Below are 23,803 nucleotides of genomic sequence, written 5' to 3'. Positions count from 1 at the left end.
GCCAAAACTTTTCTATTTTAGTCTCATCTTTCTACAGAACACTCTTCCACTAAACTTCAGACTTATCCACATAGTATTTTGCAAACTGTAGATGGGCAGCAGTGTTCTTTTGGAGAGTAGTGGCTCTCTCCTTGCAGTTGTTCCATGCACACCATTGTTGTTCAGTGTTCTCCCAATTGGGGAGGGGTGTCTCATGATCCCTGGCATTTGCCAATGTGAGAGAGGCTTTTAGTTCCTTAGATCAGCGGTCCCCAACCTTTCTGAGTTGGCAGCCCGATGAAGGGGGGGCAGAGAGAATGGTTTTGTGTAAGGGACAGGTGCGTGCATGCACACTGCTTCATTTGTGTGTGCATGAGTGGGGCTACTTGTGCGGCCCAATTCTCAATGGGCTGCAACTGCAGCCCACCAAAGGGCCACAGGCCAGGAGATTGGGGACCCGTGCCTTAGATCTTACTCTGGGTTTTGTTCTTGGTGTGATGTTTGGGGGAGGGTAACATTGGTGTTGAATGGCCTCCATTTGTACATGATCTTCCTGATAGTGAACTGGTGGAGTCCAAACTCTTTGGAAATAGTTTTGTAACATTTTACAGCCTAGTGAACCTCAATAGCTGTTTCCTCAGAAATGTGACTTTGTTAAAGTCACATGTTTCTATATATCTGTATAGTGAAGATCAGACTTGGTTAATGAATAGCCAGAATTCTGTACTTTAAGTAAGGAAAAACTTTTCACACTCATACCTGCTGAACGTGCGATTGATTGAAATGCCTGACTCTGATTTCTCCTTAAAATGAAGTCCTAAAGAAATGCAGACCAGCAGGGGCTGCAGACGGGCTGGCAGAGACTATGGGTGGGTGGTAGGGAGCATAAGCAGGTTGGTGAGGGCTGCAAGCAGAGAGGTTGCTCCAGGTCAGTGGGGGGTATTAAGGGCAGGCTGGTGGAGTGGGTGCTACGGAGTACGAGATCTCTGGGACTTTTCTTCTGGGAAACCGGCAGGGAAGGTTACCAATGGTGATCACATGATTGTGGGATGATGCAGCTGTAATAAATGTGAACTGGTTGCCAAATGCCCAAATCCGATCATTTGTCTATATGAGTGCTGTGACATCCAAAACTTCAAGGACTGGCTTAAGTATCACTCATTCAGTGCCATCCTAACTTTGAACAGTCACTGAACTGGGGATAGCTGCATAACTTTGTATATCAATCATCTTTGTATATGTGATATTACAAAGATATCACTTTGTATATCAATTCTGTATATCTTGCATTATCAGTTGAATTCATTATACATAATCAGAAGGCTTTTGTCCATTAAAAGAGTTTTGCTGCATGAAAAGTCCTTTTCTACTTCCTGAGATGAAGCCATAAATTCTAATAAGTGCAGTTGCTTAAAAAACACATTTTAATACTATCATTGTAATTTGGGGGCAATAATGTCTGAGTGAATTTTTTGAAAGCTATGAATTTTTTGAAAGCTATGTTAAAAAAATTGAACAAATAATGAAAATATAAGTAAAGAATCATAAATAGGGAAATAGCAAAGACTCAACCTTGGCAGAATAAAAAAGGCTTCAAGAGCAAGGGAAGGGGACTAAAGTAAATGTATGAAAATCATATTCTGTTTTTTTACATTTTTCTAGATTCCTAGAATTCATACATCTTAAGGAACTGCTTTGATCCAGATGGGATACTATTGAGTTTTAAGAAATGTTGAATGGGCAACTTGACTAAAATTAGAATAATTTGCTTAAGCATGCTTTTTTGAACCTGCCTGTTTCATTAAAGAAGTTCTGGCCACCTGGAGCAGCAGATGGTTGCAACCAATTTTGCATACATTGGCTGACTTTGACAGGACAGATGGAATTTCCTGTCTTTTTCACTTTTACCTCACAGGCAAGGTCAATAAGCTTTCTGTTCTTCAGAAAATATTCAAATACATGGCAGCTTTTTAAAATCTTCCATTAATATCAGATTTACTTTTTGAAATCTAGCACTGGAAGTTTCTTTTCTAATGCTTTTGTTTAATATGCCAGTTCATCTTGTTCTCTTAAATGAAATATAATCTTAGATTTCATTGATAAAAGAATTAAGAGACATAATCGTGACATGGATCGTGTGATCAAAATCACTCCATTTTTCAGGAATTCACAAAGAAGCTCAGGAAAGCATCCAGGGATTTTCAGGGTTAACTGAGACTGTGGATTTGATTTGCAGAAGAACACTAATTAAAAATAAGATTCATGGGAAAATAGCAAGTGGAAGCCATAACTCACTAATGACAGCATGGATACTATTCTGTAGTTTGCCATAAAGCACATAGATGACCCCATCCTTCAATTTTTGGGATTAATGTTCCAGAATCAAAAGTAGAACCATTCAGACTATTCAGGTGTCATTATGTCTGGCAGAAACCAAGTATTTCAATAAAAAAGGTACCATCTGTTAGAACAGAGGTGGGTTTCAGCAGGTTTTGATCAGTTCTGGAGAACCGGTAGCAGAAATTTTGAGTAGTTCAGAGAACTGGTAAATACCACCTCTGACTGGCCCGACCCCATTTATTTTCTGCCTCCCGAGTCCCAGCTGATTGGGAGGAAATGGGGATTTTACAGTATCCTTCCCCTGGAATGGGGTGGGAATGGAGATTTTACAGTATCCTTCCCCTGTCATGCCCATCTACCCACGCCCACCAAGCCATACCACGCCCATCAAGCCACACCCACAGAACTGGTAGTAAAAATTTTTGAAACCCACCACTAGCGTGGAAGTAATATTGTCACGGTATATGGAATATGCTTTGCTACCTCAGAACTGGTATAACCTGCTATCATTAAAGAAAAGCATGAATTCTGCTTTATAGTTCCACAGGATAATATTAAGTGGTGATCTGCTGTATTTTAAAGTTTGTGTTGATATGCCTTCCACATTTGTCATCACCTCCTTAAAGAAGCTCTGTCTCTTCCTATGCTCTCACAGTATTGGCTTGATCACAGGAAAATATACTTTTGATTTAAGGATGCAATATTTCAAACACCTACTTTCCTAGGATCATTGGGTTACTATGCAAGTCAGGAAAAGGCACTGCTTTTTTAAGGAAAGTATGACAAGTGTGGTATATGTGCATCTGCATCAGCTCTTAAATGGATTTCTGCCTTAGAGAATAAACTTCCCTCATATCAACTAACCAATCATAAGCTAAAGTACAAATGATTCACGCTCTGATTCCAGACATTCAAGCAAGGCCGCAAGAGAACAGAAGAAGAACAAATGGAGTGTTTTAGAATGACAAAGTCAGACTCCATATCTAAAGTCCACAGAAAACTTAGAAATTGTTCAATAGCTTAAACTAGAAAATCCTCAAATGTAACACTGAATTTTGGAGAAATAAGCCAAAACCTTACCTATCACGGAGTCTTAACAGGGAATATCCTCTGCACTCATATTGTGCCAGTCACTCATATACCCTTCCTGGCCCACACAATGCCTTTTTTGCACACCCTTGTGCATCATCTCTGATCTGTGCCTTGCACATCCTACTTGATCTATATGGTGCCTAGCGCACACCCTTGTGCATCACCGCACACTCTCCCCGACATGTGTAGGACCTCTCATTCACTCCCTCGCATCTTCATGCACTTTCTCTTCCGTGATCCATGGCATACCCTTCTGGACCCTCACTATGCCTCACATGCTCCCTCGCACATTCATTTCGAATCACACGATGCCTTTCTTGCTCCCCCTCACAATTTTGTGAATCCTAACTGTGGCATGCCTCTCATGCACCTTGGCCTGGGACTGCAACCTCTCCAAAGACTCTGATTGCACGTTGCCAGGAGGAAGTTGCCTCACCTAAAAATACTAATGACGGCAACCAAGACCGCAGTGATCGCCATTGCTAAGCAGATTTCTTTGCTTAACAACAGAAAGTCCAATTCCATTGGAAGTCAATGATTATCAGTACTATGTCCAGCATTGTACTTACTCCCCTTTTATAACATCTTTGTAGTTAGAGCCATGGTGGCAGAGTGGTGAGAATGCAACATTACAGGCTAATTTTGCCAGCAGTTCAATTCTCACCAGCTCAGGGTTGGCTCAGCCTTCCAGCCTTTTGAGGTTGGTAAAATGAAGACCCAGATTGTTGGGGGCAATATGCTGACTTCCTAACCTGCTTAGAGATGGCTGTAAAGCACTTTAAAGCAGTATATAAGTCTAAGAGCTATTTCTATTGCTAGTGTGCTGCTGTCAATCATATCTCAAGTAGGAAACTCAGCATCTTACATTAGAATATATAGGGTTCGCATATTTCTCAGGATCATTTGTTCATAGCTACTCTGAGTGTAAACTTCATTGAGCAGGAATAAACTGTGATACTTATAAAGTATGGTATAGTTTAGTACTTCAAATATGTCTATTTAGAGGAATGAATCTGCTAAGATTCAGTTAGTTCATGCATGACCCTAAAGGACCAGATCTGATGGGTTGTTTATGGTTTAGAGGAAACTACTATATCCAAAATATCACTCTAATTGCATACAATACAGATCATAGTACAATAATGAATACAGATAATCCTCGATTTATGACCAAAGTTATGACAACACTGAAAAAAGTGACTATTCATTCAGCAATCATTCAAATTTACCATAACAATGGACAAGGAGACTTATTACCAGTCCTCGTAGTTGCAGTTATTGCAATGTCCCCATAGTCATGTGATAGCGATTCAGATACTTGGCAACTGGTTCACAATTATAAAAGTCATAGTAGCATCCGGCAGTCACACGATCACCACTTGCAATTTTCAGTGCAAGCTTCCAGCAAGCAAAGTCAATTGAGAAACTGGAAGGAGGTTGCAAATGGAGGTCATGTGATGCCATGCCTAGCAGCCATCTGGAATTAGCTTAACAATGACAACTGAAATTGCTGCAAGGCAGTTGTCCTTAACTATGGGGTTGCCAGTCCCAATTACCATTGCCAAGTGAAGACTACCCACATATGTATAAGCTAATCAACCTAGATTTAAACTACTTTGTACATTAAAAGTATACACAACAGAACAGTAGTAATTGGTTGAATGTAATTCTTACAATAAAAGTGTGACTTTATATACCTGAATAGATATATATGTATTCTTTTCTCTTTGCCCCAGTTTGTTGTGCTAATGTTTTGGAGCATCTATATCTATGACAGAGAACTTGTTTACCCCAAGCTTCTTGATAATTTTATACCAACTTGGCTGAATCATGGAATGGTAAGTATAAAAACAGTGTTGTTTCTTTTAAAGAATATTAAGGATTTTTTTTTTCATCTGTAGATACTGAAATTCATAATATGAAGTGTCCATGGATGTCTACAGCATAATAACTGAAAAATGTCTGGTATTTTTTTAAAGGAGTAACTTTTCTACAACAGCTTATTGTCACTTACTATTAATATCAATAGGGAATTAGTTTTGCCAAAATTGAGGCCACAGACAAATATGAAATCACAAAGTTATTAGACAACTGTTAAATCTCCCAAATTTCAAACATGATTATTTATAAAATATACATAATACATCAGTTCCCATAAATGGCATTATTCCAATTTTAGTATATGTACTGCTGAAACAAGTACAAGTCCCATTTATGGTGACATTATAAATAAACAACTTTTTTTTTAAACAACAACTTCATTTCTTTCCCTCCCAATTTTGTTAAAATTGTAGAAGAAAAGGCTAGATATTTCCCCCAGTGTTAAAATTTATGAAAAATTTATTTCTTTACTGAATATTTTTATTGTATTCATGATTTCATGTATTAACTGTTGAAATGAATATCTTTATTCCAGTTTGAAATACTTTTACGCTGTGTTTTGTTTCTCAATATTAAAATCTATTTAAGTTCCTAGTACAAATATTTAAAAATATGTTAACAATTAGCTTCTTACATAAAGTATATATTTCTGCATATCACAGTCTGTGATGTTAGGTAAGGCTTTGCAAAAGACTCCAAAAGGATGCATTTTATTTATTTATATATTAAGTCAACATTTAGAATCTCCCGTCCCATTCTATAGAAATTGCAGAGATATTATATGGTCTTCGTTTAACAGCAATTCATTCAGTGGCCATTTGAAATTATGACAGCCCTGAATGAAGGGTCTTATGACCCACATACGAACGTACAACCATTGCAACGCTCCCCACGGTTATTTGATTGTGATCTGGATGTTTCGGTGTCCTGAAATCAAGTGATGGCTATCTGCAATCTTTCCTACTGGCTTTAACTAGAAAGAGCAGAGAAGCCAGTAGCAGAAATTTTGAGTAGTTCAGAGAACTGGCAAATGCTACCTCTGGCTATTCCCAGAGTGGGGTTAGAATGGGGATTTTGTAGTATCCTTTCCCTGGAGTGGGGTGGGAATGGAGATTTTGCAGTATCCTTTGCCTGCCACGCCCACAAGCCACGCCTGCCAGGCCACACCCATCAAGCCACACCCACAGAACCAGTAGTAAAAAAAATTGTATTTCACCACTGCCTGCAAGGGTTAGGGTTATGATATTCCTTCAGCTTTCCTTTGCTTTACAGACGTGCAAAGTTAATAAATACAAGGATTAGTTGCTTTTTTCATCACTATCGTAATGCAAATAGTTGCTGTGTGAGGCTGTTGGTAAACAAGGACTATCCATACTTACAAATGCAGCGGGTGGAATGGAATCTTATTTTGGGATAAATCAAGTAAAACCATCCAGTTAGTGAAACTCAATTCATGGTCTATACAGTGCAGACAGGTTGCAGGCAGGAGGGTAGTGTAGCAGTAAGAAAGAGCATCATTTTGACAAAAGCAACAAGATTATAGATGCCTATAGTCCAGTGATCAGTAAAGACTGATTTCTAATTACTGTATTTTATATTCCTAATATAAAAATAATTTAGATAGTAGGGCACCTTCCTGACTACTTTAAATTTACAGGTTGAAAGGCCTTGCTGATTAATTAATTGCACTATTACGAAGGAAAATGTAATATATGATCAGAGGATATGTGTTTATGTAGGTTACATTCTAAACATTTGTGGTGGGAATATAGAGGTGTCTGACATAGCAACTTAATATGTTCATAATTTGTGATGAGCAAGGAAATGCAATGGAAGGAAAATGGGATTTTCTTTAGACTGGAATTGTTAAAATAATTAGTATATGAAATAACTTGAGGATATTATCTAGGCTGAGTTCGATCCTGTGACTCCCGATGACATGGACAGGTTGTTGGGTAGGCTGAAACATGTTTATTGGACCCGTGTCCCTCCTGGATGGTACTGGCCACACGGGAGGTTACACGAGGCTGGCTCCTGGGAGTTACCAACGCTTCCTTGTTGGGGGGCATTTTCCCCACCGCCTTGAAAGAGGCGGTGGTGAGGCCCCTCCTCAAGAAGCCCTCCCTGGACCCAGCTGTATTAGCGAACTATTGTCCAGTCTCCAACCTTCGCTTTTTGGCGAAGGTTGTTGAGAGTGTGGTGGCATATTAGCTTCCTCAATACCTGGAGGAAACTGTCTATCTGGACCCGTTCCAGTCCGGTTTCAGACCTGGATACAGCACCGAGACGGCTTTGGTCACGTTGGTGGATGACCTCTGGAGGGCTCGGGACAGGGGATGTTCCTCTGTCCTGGTCCTGTTAGATCTCTTGGCGGCTTTTGATACCATCAACCATGGTATCCTGCTGTGGCGGTTGGAGGGATTGGGGGTGGGAGGCACCGTTTATCGGTGGTTCTCCTCCTATCTCTCTGACCGTTCGCAGACGGTGTTGGCAGGGGGGCAGAGATCGACCTCAAGGTGCCTCACTTGTGGGGTGCCTCAGGGGTCGGTTCTCTCGCCTCTCCTGTTCAACATCTACATGAAGCCGCTGGGTGAGGTTATCCGTGGTTTTGGGGTGGATTACCATCTGTACGCTGATGATACTCAGCTGTACATTTCCACCCTGAACCACCCCAATGAAGCCGTCGAAGTGATGGGCCGGTGTCTTGAAGCCGTGCGGGTCTGGATGGGGAGGAACAGGCTCCAGCTCAACCCCTCCAAGACAGAGTGGCTGTGGATGCCGGCGTCCCGGTATAGTCAGCTTATTGTATTGACCCCCAGGGGAAGAGTGCGCAACTTAGGCGTTCTCCTGGACGATCAACTGTCTTTAGAAGAACACCTGACGGCCGTCGCCAGGGGAGCATTTTATCAGGTTCGCCTGATTCACCACTTGCACCCCTTCCTTGACCGGGACTCCTTGCGCACGGTCACTCACGCTCTCGTTACTTCCCGCCTGGACTATTGCAATGCTCTCTACATGGGGCTCCCCTTGAAGAGCACCAGGAGGCTCCAGCAAGTCCAGAATGCGGCCGTGCGGGTGATAGAGGGAGCACTGCATTGCTCCCATATAACACCTATCCTGCGCGGCCTGCACTGGCTGCCGGTAGCCTTCCGGGTGCACTTCAAGGTGTTGGTTACTACCTTTAAAGCGCTCCATGGCTTAGGACCGGGTTATCTACGAGACAGCCTTCTGCCACCGATAGCCTCCCAATGACCTGTGCACTCCCACAGAACGGGCCTCCTCAGGGTGCCATCGACCAAACAATGTCGGTTGGCGGCCCCCAGGGGGAGGGCCTTCTCTGTGGCAGCACCGGCCCTATGGAACGAGCTGCCTCCAGGGTTACGACAACTCCCCGACCTCCGGGCCTTCAAACGTGAACTGAAGACTTTACTATTTCATCGTGTGGGACTAGCCTAAGAAATATTTTATTGTATTTTAAATGGGTTTTAAATCGGTCTTTGACTGTTTTAGTTGTTCTGGCCATTAAATATTTGGTTTTAATTTGTTTTTAAATATTGTTATTTATATTTGTATTTTAATATGGCTGTAAACCGCCCTGAGTCCTTCGGGAGAAGGGCGGTATAGAAATTCAATTATAAATAAATAAAATATAAAAACTAGTTTTTCCCTTATTGTCCCCCTCATACCCTGTTTCCCCAAAAATAAGACCCAACTGGAAAATAATCCCTAGCATGAATTTTCAGGGTGCTCGTAATATAAACCCTACCCCCAAAATAAGCCCCAGTTAAGATCATCAGCAGACAGAGGCATTTAGTACTGTATTTCCCCCAAAATGAGACCTAACCAGAAAATAAGCCATAATGCGTCTTTTGGAGCAAAAATTAATATAAGATCCAATTTTATTTTGGGAGAAACGCGGTACCAAATAATGTGAACATTCTAATTGTCCATGTGGGCCTATTATTAATTTTTATATGCAACTCTGTACAAGACCTTGCTAAAAAAAAATCTTTAAAACAAATAGTCTTGTCAATTTTTGTTTTTTCAAGTGTTCCTCTGTCTGAGTCACTATGAAAGTATTTTGCTGTTGTGGTGTTTCAGCACTGTCTAATGCTTTAACCATAATATTATCTTTACTGTTGATTTTCATTTTAATTCACTCTGATTCTTTGTACATCATAGTAACCCATTTGAGAAAAGGGAGGGGGGATTTCCTAACAGAATGTTTTATTTTTAAAACATTAAGATATTAACTCTTTGGAGAGAACCATGATTTTAGAGTATACTTCAAGAACTTTCATTATATACTGTATCTTTTGAGATGAATTATAAATCTGAACATAATTTTACATGTGTCTAAGGGACAAATGTATGTATCTAAAAGATAGCATGAATTCTAGAGTAGCTGTTTCTAGTACTTTAAATGTATCTCTTCAAATTTAGTGACAGGAACCCAAAATGACAAGTGGTGTGTTGACCCCGGTTTGGACCGGTTCACAAGCACTGGTAGTAAAACCAGCGGAAGGCTCCGCCCACTGGCCCAGACATTATCAGGAAGCTTCTGCGCATGCGCAGAAGACTGAGTGTGCGCGGCCCCATTGCAAACTGGTAGCAAAGGTAAGTAGAACCCACCCCTGAAGTCAGTGTCAGGAAGTGTAATGCATATTGAGCTAGGAATCCATGTTTCATTTACAAAATGTTGGAGACTGAACTGTCACAAGTCAACCAACAACAAGCAGATGCTTAGATCACTGGAATAGTTCAGTGAAATAATCTGCACAGTGTGCAGCAGCTGTAAAGAATTCTACCCATTCTATGGTACAGGTAGTTAGAAAAGGTATAATTTAAACAAATGTAGATTTGAAGTGCTATTCTGGCTGATCTCCAAGAACTGTTTAGGCTTATGTGCTTGTTTAAACAGTTTATATGAAAGTAAATTCAGTTAATTTGCAAATATGCTGCCTTATCACCTAAATATTATTGCAATTCATAACTATTCAAGCAGAAAAAGATATTTCTCCAGTACGGCCCATCAAACATTTGTAATTTATGTTATTATAACCCAGAAATGCCTGCATGGAATTGATTAAAACCCATTAGCTTTGCTGGCTGGGGAATTCTGGGAGTTGAAGTCCTCCAGGCTTAAAGTTGCTAAGGTTGGAGACCCCTGCTCCAGAAAGTTACAGGAACGTAAGAACTGTAATGGATCAGGCATGCACATTCTTATCATTTGTCTATATAAATACCTACAGAAATCAGCACAATCCTACTTTCCCACTCATGGAAATCAGATGTCATAGAGCATAACAAATACATGCTGTCAATTTTCACAATTTTTTTCAGTCATTTGTGCAAGCCTGATAAAAATTTACTTGTTTTGGGTATCATATTAAGAATTCTAAACACCAGTGGAAATATTTAATTCTTCATATATAGGATCCTGGTATATTGCATGTTTTGCAAATCATAGAACTGTGAACAATTGTAATGTAGTACATTTTACAGTTACGCTATATGGCCTGAAGGCCATTACTGGAATTATCCATAAAGAAAAGAAAATCCCTTGTGGAAAAATGCCCTACTGCAAATGTAGGCCTCGAAACTTGATAATTATAGGAATTATATGTCAGTGTATTATATACAATTTGATCCTCTCTTTGTAGTTTATATGCTTGTTTCCTTGCAAGTTTTGTTTTGCTTTCTTCAAGAAGCACAGTAACTCAAAAATAATCTTAAAACCTTTATTGGAATTTAAGCACATAAATGGCCATGTGGTCATGTTTTGCACAGAAGAGTAAACACATGGTTTTTGTACATGTATTTTCATTTGATTGTTTTTAAGATTGAGACTAAGAATGCACAGTGTGATGCATTCAGATTACACTTGCAGCTAATATTATTGCTTATGGTCATCAAATTTTACACATTTAATAAATGAAGAAAAACCATGCTAAAAAAATCCCAATTAACCCATTACTAAAAGCGATTTAGATTAAATTTAATATAGTAGCAATATATAAACAATATTCATGCTACTCCTAAGATAAAATTCAGTCATCAGATAAACCAAACCATGACTCACAAGGGAATGAATTTGGGGAAGTGGTGGCTGCATCTGTGCTACTGGCTGATGTTGTGGTCATATGATCTTCATTTTCATTTTCAATGTCCCATGACAGTTTCTCACCAATCTTGCAATCCCTCCCTCCCTCCCAACCCAGCTGTACCTGCCCGCTGAAAAGGGAAAGAAAGGAAGAAGAAATCCCTGTCCATCTTTCTAGGCCCATGGTACATCCCAGTAGGCTCCTCTCAACCTGTGTTGCTTCCCATGCACTTCCCATGACCTCCACACCCATTCTTGACCCCCTACTTTACTTCTCACCCTTCCTGCCTACCCACATGCCCTCCCCTACCCATGTGACACCTCTCAGGCACCCCCATGTACCATTCCTGACCTGTACTCCGTGCCACCTAGTTTTGAACTTGCAACTTCCTACTGGTTTCCCCAGTGGTTTCTTCCTCCAAGCTTCCCACCAGCAAAGCAAATGGGGAAGCCAGTAGGAATTCTCGGAAGGGAGGGAGAAAAGGAAGGAAGTTAATGATAAGAAGGGAGGGAGGGAGGGAGGGAGGAAGGAAGTTTTCTGATGCTCCCTACCCATTTCCCACCAGAAAACTCAATGGAGAAGCCATCAATAACTCAAGTTGCTCCCACTCCATTGCTTTTTTGCACCTAGGTGTGTCTCATGGTCCTGTGCATCCTATGGAGTGAAAAATAAGGTAGTTCATGTCTGTCTCAGTCACTAAATATTAATATATATCCTTGGGGGGGGGGAAGTTGCATTTCTGAACTATTGTGAATGCATTTTATGAAGAACAGGGAAATACAATTTATATATGTAAATAAGATTAGAATACTGAGTCTTGTTATAATTCTAAGAATCATGTCATTAAACAACGGCTTTGTCAAAAGACATCATATGATAGAGTTGAGATACAGTAAGATTTAAATTCTACTTTTCTGCAGCATAGCTGCAAGAAAAAATTTGGATGTTATCTGCTATCCATTTTATTAACTCTAATTTTTTCTGAATCTGATAAATTCTGTTTAATTTTACTGTAATTTTTAAATATAATCTATCATCACGTTATGTTGGCTTGTTTTAAAAATTGTAGTTTAATTAGAGCTTAGTATTCAGATACAATTTTAACATTCACATAAGTGGAGGAGGAGGAATACCAGGGGACATATGTGAGTTGAAGATTTGTACGATTTATTACCATAGCCATAATTTGTTATATTTAATATCACAACCAACCATAATTTATTATAACATCTAAATGGAGCTATTAATAATTTAATTCGAAAGCACGTAAAAAATGCAAGTAGAAAAATAGGGACCACCTTTGGTGGAAGGTAACAGTGTTCCGTGCGCCTTTGGCATTTAGTCATGCCAGCCACATGACCACGGAGACGTCTTCAGACAGTGCTGGCTCTTCGGCTTTGAAACGGAGATGAGCACTGTCCCCTAACGTCGGGAACAACTAGCACATATGTGCAAGGGGAACCTTTACCTTTACCTTTAATCAGTACAGGTTCACAATATATAAAATCCAGATCTAGCTGTTTATAATTAAAGACATGATTCACTTCAGTATCGGTATAAGTAACATACGTTCCATGAGCAAAACTAGTGAATTGAAGATGGCAAGGTAGAATTAACGATGGGTAACTTTATAGCAGCAAATGTCCAGTAGAAAGGGGGAGGGGAATTAAAGTTTACTGATACGTTGTATTTTGGTCTAAAAGACCTTTATGTTTTAAGTTCTTAAAAATGATCAAGAATCTTGATATTCTATGACTCTGTATTGTCTAAAAGTAGTATTGTATTTTTTTATTGTTTAAAATAAAGCAGGAATTGAGAACTTTTTTGTGCACGGTAGTGCTGTAACCTTCTCGTTACATTGACCATCAGGAGTCATCATGTTACCAATTTAACCCTTACTGGGAATGTCAGGTTTGTATCTGATGATTCTCAATAAGGATGAAACTGATAATACAGTGCCTCCTGATGGTCCATATAACTGACCAATACTATAAAAGACACTAAAAATAGAGAAAGTGGAAGTCCTGTAAAACCCCAAACACGGGCATAATATAACATCTGTATCTCACTGCTTTTTGAGACTTTAAGGGATGGTGGACTTCTCTGAGAATAGTCAGTCCACCATTACAGTTTTGCAGAAAACTGTAAGTGGATGAGTAAGAGGTCCAACTTTTTAAGACTATATACCTCTTTTCTCCTCCTTCCCAATCCTTCCCTTTTTATAGTCCCTTTTCCTTTCATTTATCCAAACACAATACACGTAACTTAGAAGAAAGCACTATACGTCTGTAGGTGGAAGTACTTTTGAAATATAGTAACAAAAAGTGATTAGAAAATTGTACTTTTTGTGAAATTTCAAAAACATTACAAATGCACTTTTGCTAACTAATACTTTTGTCACACACAAAGTCCTCCTTAATAAACTAAAACCTGATTATTTAAAATTCACTGTGTCTTAATCAGACCACAAATATTTCTTTTTAAGCATTCCAAAGTATTTCATTTATTTGTTTAATTTGCTGCTATAGCAACTGAATTCCATCAAGTTTAGCATATTGTTGGTGGTGGAGGTTTTTTTTTTTTCAAAATCACAACTGTGCAGTATGATCAAGTTGGTTTAGTCTTGGCAAGGAATATTTCTTTCAATTGAAGACATATGCAAAAAAATTCAGCAATCCCCATAAAAATCCTCTGTAATATAATAAGAATTATTTTATAGACGAGTGACACTTAAATTGCCTTAGTTACACCTGGCTGAGAAACTAAACAAGGTTAGATGTGGGTAGTTATACTTACATTGGAGATATCTACATGATTAGATTAGGAAATTGAAACATTTTAGGAAAGGTGAATAGCAAATTAATTCTATGTATTTAGTGGGAAAATTGCATTTAGAAAACAGGGAGACTTTACTTTTTAAAACTCAAATTAATGCATGATTTTTTGGGGGATAATGGTAAATTAGGACATTCTTCTGATTTTTGGGAATACATGTATTCTGTATAAACAGGACTGCAAATAATAAAGAAATTTGAGATGCCCCTATCCAGTTTCCGATCATCACTGTTTCTGCAAAGTGCTTGAACTGGCTTGACATTGATCATATTTTCATGAACTACAGATAGTCCTTAACCTACGACCACAATGGAGCCTGAAATTTCAGTAGTAAGTCATTGTGGTCATAAGTTGAGATACCACATGACTGGACTCCATGTTATGATCATCTTTACAATGGTCATAAAGTGAGACACCATGGTTGTAAAGTGAATCACATGGTCGTTAAAGAAATTATGTGATTGTTCAGTGAATCCATTCTTCCAAATGGTCATTTTTTTTAATGGTAAACTGAAAAAACATTATTGGAAACTGGGAAAAAACATTGTAAATCATGACTACAGGATGCTGTAACCAGTTGTAAATGAGAACTGGTTGTCTATCACCCAAAATGCAATCATGTGATTATAGAAGGAGGGTGCAGCAGTTGTAACTCAGAGGATGGGTTGTAAGTAGCTTTTTTAAAATAACTTCAAATGGTGGTTAAGTGACCGGTCATAGGTTGAGGACTCCCTATAACGTGTCCTGCCTCACAAACCTTGTGTTTCACAACTTCTTTTTCTTTTGAAATAAATTTTATTTACTAGTCAAGATCCCTGTCTTTCCTTCTTTCTTTCGTCCTCTGCAAAGAAAAAAGTCAGTGACAGCAGCTGCAATTTTTTATTTAATAGGAGTCAGGGGTTTGGGCAGATATTTTCATAATCTAAGATACTCATTAGTATCATGTTCATCAAGAAGGGCCTCAAGAAGTTGTTCACAGATGGACTTCCAACTCTGGTCAGAATATACAATGGCAGAAAGTTACTACTCTCTGTCAAGTAAAGGAAGTCTGTATACATTTTGCATTCGGAGCCAATGTAGATGATGAATGGAACAGCTACTGCCATGGAGCCATCTGTGGGCCTGATGGTTTGTTCTCACTAAATCTTGTATAATTCAGTTGGGGCATTCCCAGTTTCAGCATGTTTACATTCCCTTCATATCTTATGAAGAAGGAACCATCTGTAAAACAGATAATCTCTTTTAGAGTTTTTAAAGTCTTACATTTACACTTGATATAGAAAGACTCCTTTTTGATGCTTAATGAATTAATCAGTGAATTCTGGGTATCATTTTGAAATAATATAGATTCTTTTTGGATGAGAAGGATGAATGTAAAAAAAATTTCTGTATTAATTGATTTAACAGTTAGTATTTTTGTATACAGAAATATATAATAAAATTATGCCCTGGTGGGAAGAGTGAAGCAGAAACACTGCTGCCCAATTGTGAAACCTTCTTTAATAAAATTTCAATGCTTGAGTTTCATGAGGCTGTTCCATAAAAATTAATAAATGACTAGCTAATTCTTTTTATTTGAAATTTGACTGGTTCATGGTGTTCTGATCCTAGAATGTTTTAATGATGTAGAGTTCTGCATTGCATACAATTGTATACAGTTAAACTAAAAAAAAAGTGACATGAAATATATCCTATCTAACGTAGCCGAAGATGTTAATTGTGCTTTTAAATTATAAGTTGGTAGTTTAAATAATATTTCATTGGGAGTTCAATAGTTTTATGTTTTCCTGAAATTGTCTATACATTTGCTGTAAATTAAATTTCTTTTATTATAACCAAATAAAATTTTGTGGCTTCTTTTGGATCATTGTGAGGTATTTATAAGAAAGACTGAATATGTATATATAGTTATAATTCTTTGGAGGAAAAGAAGGATATAGGTTTTTCATTATACTGTGTTTCATGAAGAATGAGAAGAACCTCAAAATCTCCATTTTCATTTTTACTTGAATTGTTAAAAATGCTCATTAGATAAGAGCTAGGAAAGCAGACTTTATGAATAAGTCAATGTCTTTCAAAAGTGAAGGGGGAAGTTTAGGGGGCGAACTAATTAATCCAAAGAAAAAGTATCAAAGAGTAATAGCAATGACATCCAATTTCAGTGCTCTAATCTCAAAATAATCTTCTTTAAAACTAAAGAAAAGAGAATTGTGACCTGGGGTAATGTTTTTCCTTTTTTTAAAAAGTAAATATGTAGCTATTCTCAGCAACATGTTATGCATCTTTCAGTCAAAGTTAATTCTCACTCCAATTCTGTTGGCTGCCATGGTTTAGCATTATGATGTGCTCTGAAGATAGCCCTCTTCTTCACCTAGAGCTGAAATAAGGATTCACATAAATGTTACAAAAAAGGTTTCTTATCTTTTCAATAATAGTGAAAAGAAAATTATAAACTTAATTAAGTGCTTAAATAATATACAGTTTGAAGGCATTGTACATGGTGTATTACACTATTCTTTGGCTATTGTGTTGTTTTGTAATAGAATCTTGCAAGTCTTGTTAAGCTTCAGCTTCTCCTTTTCTTATTCTCATATAGATTAGAGGTGTCTTAGACGTTTACGCATACCGAACCTTCTTGTCTTGAACTCAAATTGTGAAAACATTCATCAACTTTAAGGATGATAAATTGAAGTTATAAAAATAATGTCAGTTTTAAAAATAATGTCAGTTATAAAAGTTTACATCTACTTTGAAAAATACCCCTTTTCAGATAAGACAGTGTTTATTAGTTATTTCTCAAATGTGGCTTAGTTGGCATAATTACAAATATTCACAGCTGTAAAAATGATACTACTGAGATCACAACAGTAGTCATGGATACCTGCATAGTTTTATTACTATATTAATGTCAGATTCATTTTTCTGGAAATAACATTACTGTATAGGAAAATGAAAGGAAGTTCCAATAGTAGTATTTTAAATTTGAGAGCAAGTGTTAATAGAAAGGGTGTTGGTCCTACCTGAACGCCTGTTTTCTGGGGCTGTGGAATTGTCTAGAAATGGGTTGCTACAGTCGGATCTGCCTGGAGACGCCTCCTGTCTTCCTCTCTCAGGCCCAGTTTCGACAAAGTCCCATCTGTAAGAGAAGCTCCGCCAAAAATTAGAGAAAGGCTGGCTCCAGGCCCACGAGCATAAGGGTGGGTCTGGACAATTCCACAGCCTCGGAGAACAGCCGTTTAGGTAGGACCAACACCCTTTCTCCTGTGAAGCTGTGGAATAGTCCAGAAATGGGACATACCAAAGCTTGACATCCCTAAGGGCGGGCAGCCATAGGCCCTGGAGCACCTGAGGCCAGACGCACCTGCTGCAGGACTCTCCTACCAAAGGATGCCTCCGCGGAGGCGAAGACATCCAATTTATAAAGCCTAATGAAAGGCGAAGGATTAATCCAGGTAGCCACCCTGCAAACCCTCCTCAAGGGAGGCTTGCGTAGACCACACAGCGGTGGTGGCTGCACTTCTTGTGGCATGCGCAGTGATGCATCTGGGTACAGGTAGAGTGTGTGTCTGGTAAGACATGGTGATACACGCCCTTATCCAGCGACCAGTGGTCGGAGAAGACACCTTAGTGCCTAACGAAGCTGGTTGATAGGAAACAAAGAGAGCCTCAGACTTGCTGGTGGGTGCCATCTTCTTAATATAGATCCTGAGGGCCCTCCTTACATCCAGGGTATGCCACCTCCGTTCCAAGACATGGGATGGTCTTGGACAGAAGTTTGGCAGGATGACCTCCTCAGCCCAGTGGAACTAGGAGTTGACTTTTCGGGATGAAGGAAGGGTCGAGTCTCAGGATCACCTTATCAGGATGGAAAATGCAGAGGTCTGCTCTGACAGATAAAGCTGCCAGTTCAGATATGCGCCTTGCAGATGTTACAGCGACTAGGAATGCTACCTTAAGGGTCAAATATCTGAGGCTCGTTGTTCAAAGGGGCTCAAAGGGAGTCTCAGTTAGAGCCCTCAGCACCTTGGGCAAATCCCAAGTGGGATATTGGTAAATAGTCAGAGGTTGTAGACATAGAGTAGACCGGGGGGCCATGTGCATCAGAGAGCATTGGTCCCCTCCGCCCCTCAAGTTGAAAACCTCGTGAAGTAACAAGGAAGTTGAGCATTCAGCTGAGAGGCAAACAGGTTCACTATTGGCCTCCCGAACCTGACACAGATGTTCTGAAAGATGTCTGGGTGGAGGTACCATTTGGCATTGTCCACCGTAGTCCTGCTCAGATAGTCTGCCTGAGCATTCAAGGTCCCGCAATGTGCTCCGCCTTGAGGGAAAGGATGTTCTTTTACACCCACTTCCGCAGACGAAAGGATTCCTCCAGGAGTCATCTGGACCAGGTTCCTCCCTGGCGGTTGACATGCACTTTTGCTGTGACATTGTCGATTAATATGAGGACATGATGCCCCTGCAGTGACTGTTGAAAGTGTTGAAGGGCCAGATGTATTGCCCTCAACTCTAACCAGTTGATATTGTTGGCGAGGTCTTGTGGTGACCAGCGACCCTGTGCCACTTGGAACTTGAAATGGGCCCCCCAACCGAATAGACTGGTGTCCAATGTGAGAGTGAGACTCTTGGGCTCCCTGAAGCAGCTTCCCTTGTCGAGAGCGGCTGAGGTACACCAGTGGAATGATCTTTTGACTGGTAAGGGGACCCTGACCATAGTCAGTGTATGGGAAGTGTTCACCCTTTGAAATGGTAGCAGGAACCACTGAAGTTCCCTCGCATGTAGCCTGGCCCAAGGGACTAACTGCATGCATGACACCATCTTGCCCAATAATTTGGACAAGGTGGCCAAGGGAACCCTATGGTTCTGCTGTATCTGACGTATCAGATCCTCTATACTGTCTCTCATTTCTTGTGAAAGAAACACTTCTCCCGTCTGGAGTCTATAATGGCTCCCAGATGAGTTATCAAGGTAACAGGGGTCAAATGGCTCTTTTTGTAATTGACCAGAAACCTGTGGTCCTATAAAGTTCGAATTGTCACATTTAGGTCGTCCTTTGCCCTTGAAAGGGAAGAGGCCTCAACTAGTATGTCGTTCAGGTAAGCCTGTAGCCTCACCGGTTGTAGCTTCAGGTGGGCTGCAATGGCAGCCAGAATCTTTGTAAAGCACCTGGGAGTCAATGCCAGCCCGAACGGCATGGCTCGGTATTGTAGATGTCTGCCTGCATAACAGAAGCTTAGATACTTTCGATGCGCCGGCAGAATTGGTATGTGGAGTTATGCCTCCAGGAGATCTATTGAGGCCAGAAAATCCCAGGGACGAATTCCTTCCAGAATGGATGTTAAGGAACTCATCTTGAATCTCTTGTAGACCAAGTGGGTACTGAGGTTCTTTAGATCCAGAATTGCCCTCCCCCCCCCCACATGCTTCGATACAATAAACAGAATCAAATCACCTCTATGGCTTGGATATCCAAGAGGTAAAGAATGGCCTGTTCCATGAGAGCCTGTTTGACACCGTTGTGTCATACAGGGCATTGTATGAAGTGGTTAGGGAGGTTGGAGAAGAACTCCAGCGCAAGGCTGAATCTGACCGAATTTAGAACCCAGTTGTCTGTTGTTGTTTGTACCCACTGGTCTACAAAGAGAGACAATTGGCCTCCTATGGGTGGATTTTCCCGTGAGTCATTTTTATCTGCAGGACTGGCAGTTGCCAGTTCCATGAAATGAGCACTTGGGGGTGGGAATTGTCTCGTTCTGTCACGAAAGGACTGCCTGTCTAATTGTCAGGACTGGCCCTGCAGGAAGAATCTCTGCTGGGAAGGTCCTTCCTGATTGAAATAGCGAAAGGACTGCCTCCTGTAAAAGGGAGTGAATCTCCTGTCTGCCTGCCTCGTTGAGGAAGATAAAACTTTTCATTTTTCCAATGTTTGCAGGAATGGCAACACAGTACTCTGAATACCTTGCCATGTGGGGCCGCCTGACAGCTGGCCTGAGGCTCGGGCGCCGGCGGCGTTACCAGCTTAGTTGGACTAGCCAGCATGGAGTTAGCCGATCTCATGGGCTACCCCATGACGAATAAGAAATTAGGCCGAAAATCAAGAATTCAAAGAAAAAACCTGAAAGCTGCAATAGTGCAGAAATGGATTGCTATCAGACGATCTGCAAGGAACTGTCTCTCAGGCCGAGTCAAAATTGAGCTGAGAGAAAAAGACAGGAGGCATGGCCAAAAAAATATGACTCAATCTCCAGGCAGATCAGACTGTAGCAATCCATTTCTGGACCATGCCACAGCTCCACGGGAGAATAAGCTTTTATGTAATTTATGGGTAATATCACCTATATTACAGGGACAGCAATATATCAAGTGAAAAAGGACCTTCAAAGTTCTTCGTTGTTTTCATTTGATGACTTATCATTAGAAAAATAGGTTGTTTAAATTTTTTTACACCAAAGCAACGTACATTTCACCCATTTGATTTCCTGTGTCTTTGAATTGTATTTTCTTCCACTTCCTTTCTATGCTCTCCTCTAGTTCTTTCATTTTTAAATGCTGATTGGAAAAATATCCTATAAATAAAACATAATTTTTAGTGTTACAACTTTAATTTCTTTAAAGTTAATCTAGAATCAAATAAGGATCTATTAAGCTCTAACACAGAAGACATAAATTACCATATTTTAGCTAGCTGGATGTTGGGAAAGTTATCAATGCATATAAAAATGTTACATTTTTTTAAATTAACTATAAAAATTGCCTTTTTTTGTCCACAATTTTTTGAATTCTTAAGTTATCCCATAAGGATTGAGTTTGGTATTTTCAGTTAATTTACTGCCACTCCACTGTCAAATGTAGATTTCAGTTCTTGCTTTATGTGTAAAACAATCATTTGATGATGAAATGCACAAAGAGGTGCGGATCTTAACTGATGGGACCACATAGAGGTTGACGATGTATCGTACTTAATGAATAGTAAGTTGAGATAAGCAACATTTAAAAAATAAAACAAAACAAATAAATAAATAAATAATAAAAATAGTGTCAAAGGGACAGAACCAGTAGAAAAGAATAGTATATCCACTTGGAAAGAGAAATTCTTGGCTCTTTTCTTCATTTACATCTCTGTCAGGATTATGTGCTAGATTCATTTTGTTATTCACCTCATTAATGAAATATCAGCAAAATGTTGTGTTACAAAAAGGGCATTTGAAAACTAGCTCAGCAACATTGCACAATGTTTTTGCTGTTGATTTTGAAATCTCTGTGATCAAGTATACTAAGAATAAAAAGAGAGTTTGGTTATGGAAGAGGAAAGAGGAATAGAGTTTGATTGTTCTTTGACACATATTTATGTTGTCTTTATCAAAAAACTTTCAACGACATTTTGAAGTTAATATTCCAGGCCTTGAACCAAGAAGGCTCTCTGTTTGTCTTTCACTTTTGGACTCCAAAGTCATAGCTAATCAATGACTTTGGCCATCCTCTGCTTTTAACCAAGGAATGCTCTCAAAATGCAAGATGTGATATAATGTGATGTAATGGCCAACGGGGTTATATACCCTTCGATCAGAAAAAACAGCATAACTTAGTGTCCGCTTTCATGCTTCAGATTTAGTTAGACCTGTGCAATACCAATTGAAATATGTGACCACCTGTCCACAATTCCCAGACATCTTGTGCAGTTGCTGGCAGTTGGAAAAATAGGGGGAGGAAGGGAATTTCCTCTGAACTTGCTACCACTGAGCGTGGGTGGCAGGGAGGTTCTTGGTTGCAGTCTGTTTCATAACTCCAATCTTTCACTGCCTTAATGTATCTTCACTGCCTTGATTTGTATCTTTATTTCTGTCTCTTGTATTTATGAATACGCCTATATTTTTAAGACTATTTGCAGTATAATTTGTCATATATTGTATTGATCTGAAAAATCTTTTTCTTCAATAGATTCCCTATGTGTCTGATTTGATTCTTTATTTAATTATTTTATTTGCTTGACAAGCATGTACAAGATAGCAAGTATAGGTATGAACATGAACAAAGGAAGTAAATACAGCAAAATGGGGACAGTAAGGCAGGGATGGTAGGCACGCTGGTGCACTTATACATTCTCATCAATTTAACCATTTATTTATTTTGCATCTTTGGATTCCATCTTTCTATTGTAAGTATTTCAGGAAGTTAAAAAGTATTTATCTTTTAAAAGTCATTTACCAAATTTAGATCTTTCACTAAAATTGACAGTTCAGTTCTGGTATAGCACTTTGTCATTCAACTATACACTCAATCTTAGCTCATAGGCATCTAGAGAGAGAGGGGGGTGGATACATGATACAAACTGCCCGTTTTGTATGTCCCTTGTGAAATTACACACACATGGGTCAAAGACAGAGCTTGAATTTGCAACATTGTTTTGTTTTTGTTAAGAACTGTTGGATTTTGCAGATCTCCATGAACCCAATTGTTCTATAGCCTTACATTAAGCATAGTAAAATCACATTATCATGAACCTGGATACAAATTAAGTATAGGAGTGTGTTGGGCTATGGAACAGTCCATATCTCTTAGCAAGTACTTCAATTTTTTTCTATACATTTCAGAAGCTGCATGCAAACATTAGTCTACTACCCTGTTTCCTCCAAAATAAGACATCCCCTGATAATAAGCACAATCGGGCTTTTGAGCGCATGCTAATAAGGCCAAGCGTTTATTTCAGGTTTCAAAAATATATAAAACAGGGTCTTATTTTCAGGGAAACATGGTATCTGCCCAAACCAGGCTTTGAAGAATATTCACTCCTAAGGACTACTTTTTTGATTCTCTCAAGCTTTGGTTGCTAACTGTCATATCTTTCTTCTGTTTCTTGACTTTCATTTAGCTCAGGCTGTGGGCAGGAAAAAAAAAACACCAGAATTAATTAATCAATTTAAATAAGACTTTTCTAATGAAATATGAGATAAGATCATTCATCAGAGCACCCCAAAGATTTTTTCCCGTGCTAATCCAGTTTATTTAGATATCAGGGAATTGTGATAGTAAATATAATAGTATTTTCTGTGCCTGGGAGGATAGTTTGCAAAGTATTGCAAGGCAGACAATCTGTGCATTCCTTTCTTATCAGGGAAATTGGTGGCAACATTTCCCTTGCATGAAGTGGCAACCAGGCAGAGAATGAGCAAGACCAAAAAGACCCTCCTTGAAATACTTATTGATTAATGGAGTGCTAAAATTTAAATACCCAGTTTCCTAACCTCTTTTGTTTTTTAAAAATTTGACTAATGAGAATCTTTGAGAAACTTACCTCATAGTGCACCTTGTTTGTCTTAAGGAGCTCTGGGAAATGGGAAGAAGACTCAGCTTCTGTCAACAGCTACCCAGCAGCATTTTGGGAGGGGTGACCTATTCTCTGTTGAGACGGTAGTCAGTCAGTTGTTGCAAGGAACTTAGAGGATCTAGATTATTTATACCCATTTCAGTCATGTTTCAGGCCAGAGTAAAATATGAGCACAGTGTAGGTCAGGAAATCCTTCATACTTTGGTTCAGAATGGGCCAACCTGCTGCAGCCACCTTGCTTCA

General features: G+C 39.3%; 1 protein-coding gene across 3 annotated transcripts in view; it reads left to right on the top strand.

The window, feature by feature from the left end:
• Nucleotides 1-23,803, top strand: part of AIG1 (androgen induced 1) — a 79,966-nt gene that overhangs the window by 10,971 nt on the left and 45,192 nt on the right. For all 3 annotated transcript variants that reach the window (XM_058170421.1, XM_058170431.1, XM_058170440.1), the window contains exon 3: nt 5,148-5,249. In XM_058170421.1, coding sequence (XP_058026404.1) covers nt 5,148-5,249 — 102 coding nt within the window. The remainder of the gene's footprint in view (nt 1-5,147; nt 5,250-23,803) is intronic.

The sequence above is a fragment of the Ahaetulla prasina genome, chromosome 1 (assembly GCF_028640845.1).
Source record: "Ahaetulla prasina isolate Xishuangbanna chromosome 1, ASM2864084v1, whole genome shotgun sequence".
In the NCBI taxonomy this organism is placed as follows: Eukaryota; Metazoa; Chordata; class Lepidosauria; order Squamata; family Colubridae; genus Ahaetulla; species Ahaetulla prasina.
The sequence above is the reverse complement of the archived record's forward strand: the minus strand, read 5'-3'. Positions and strand labels throughout refer to the sequence as shown.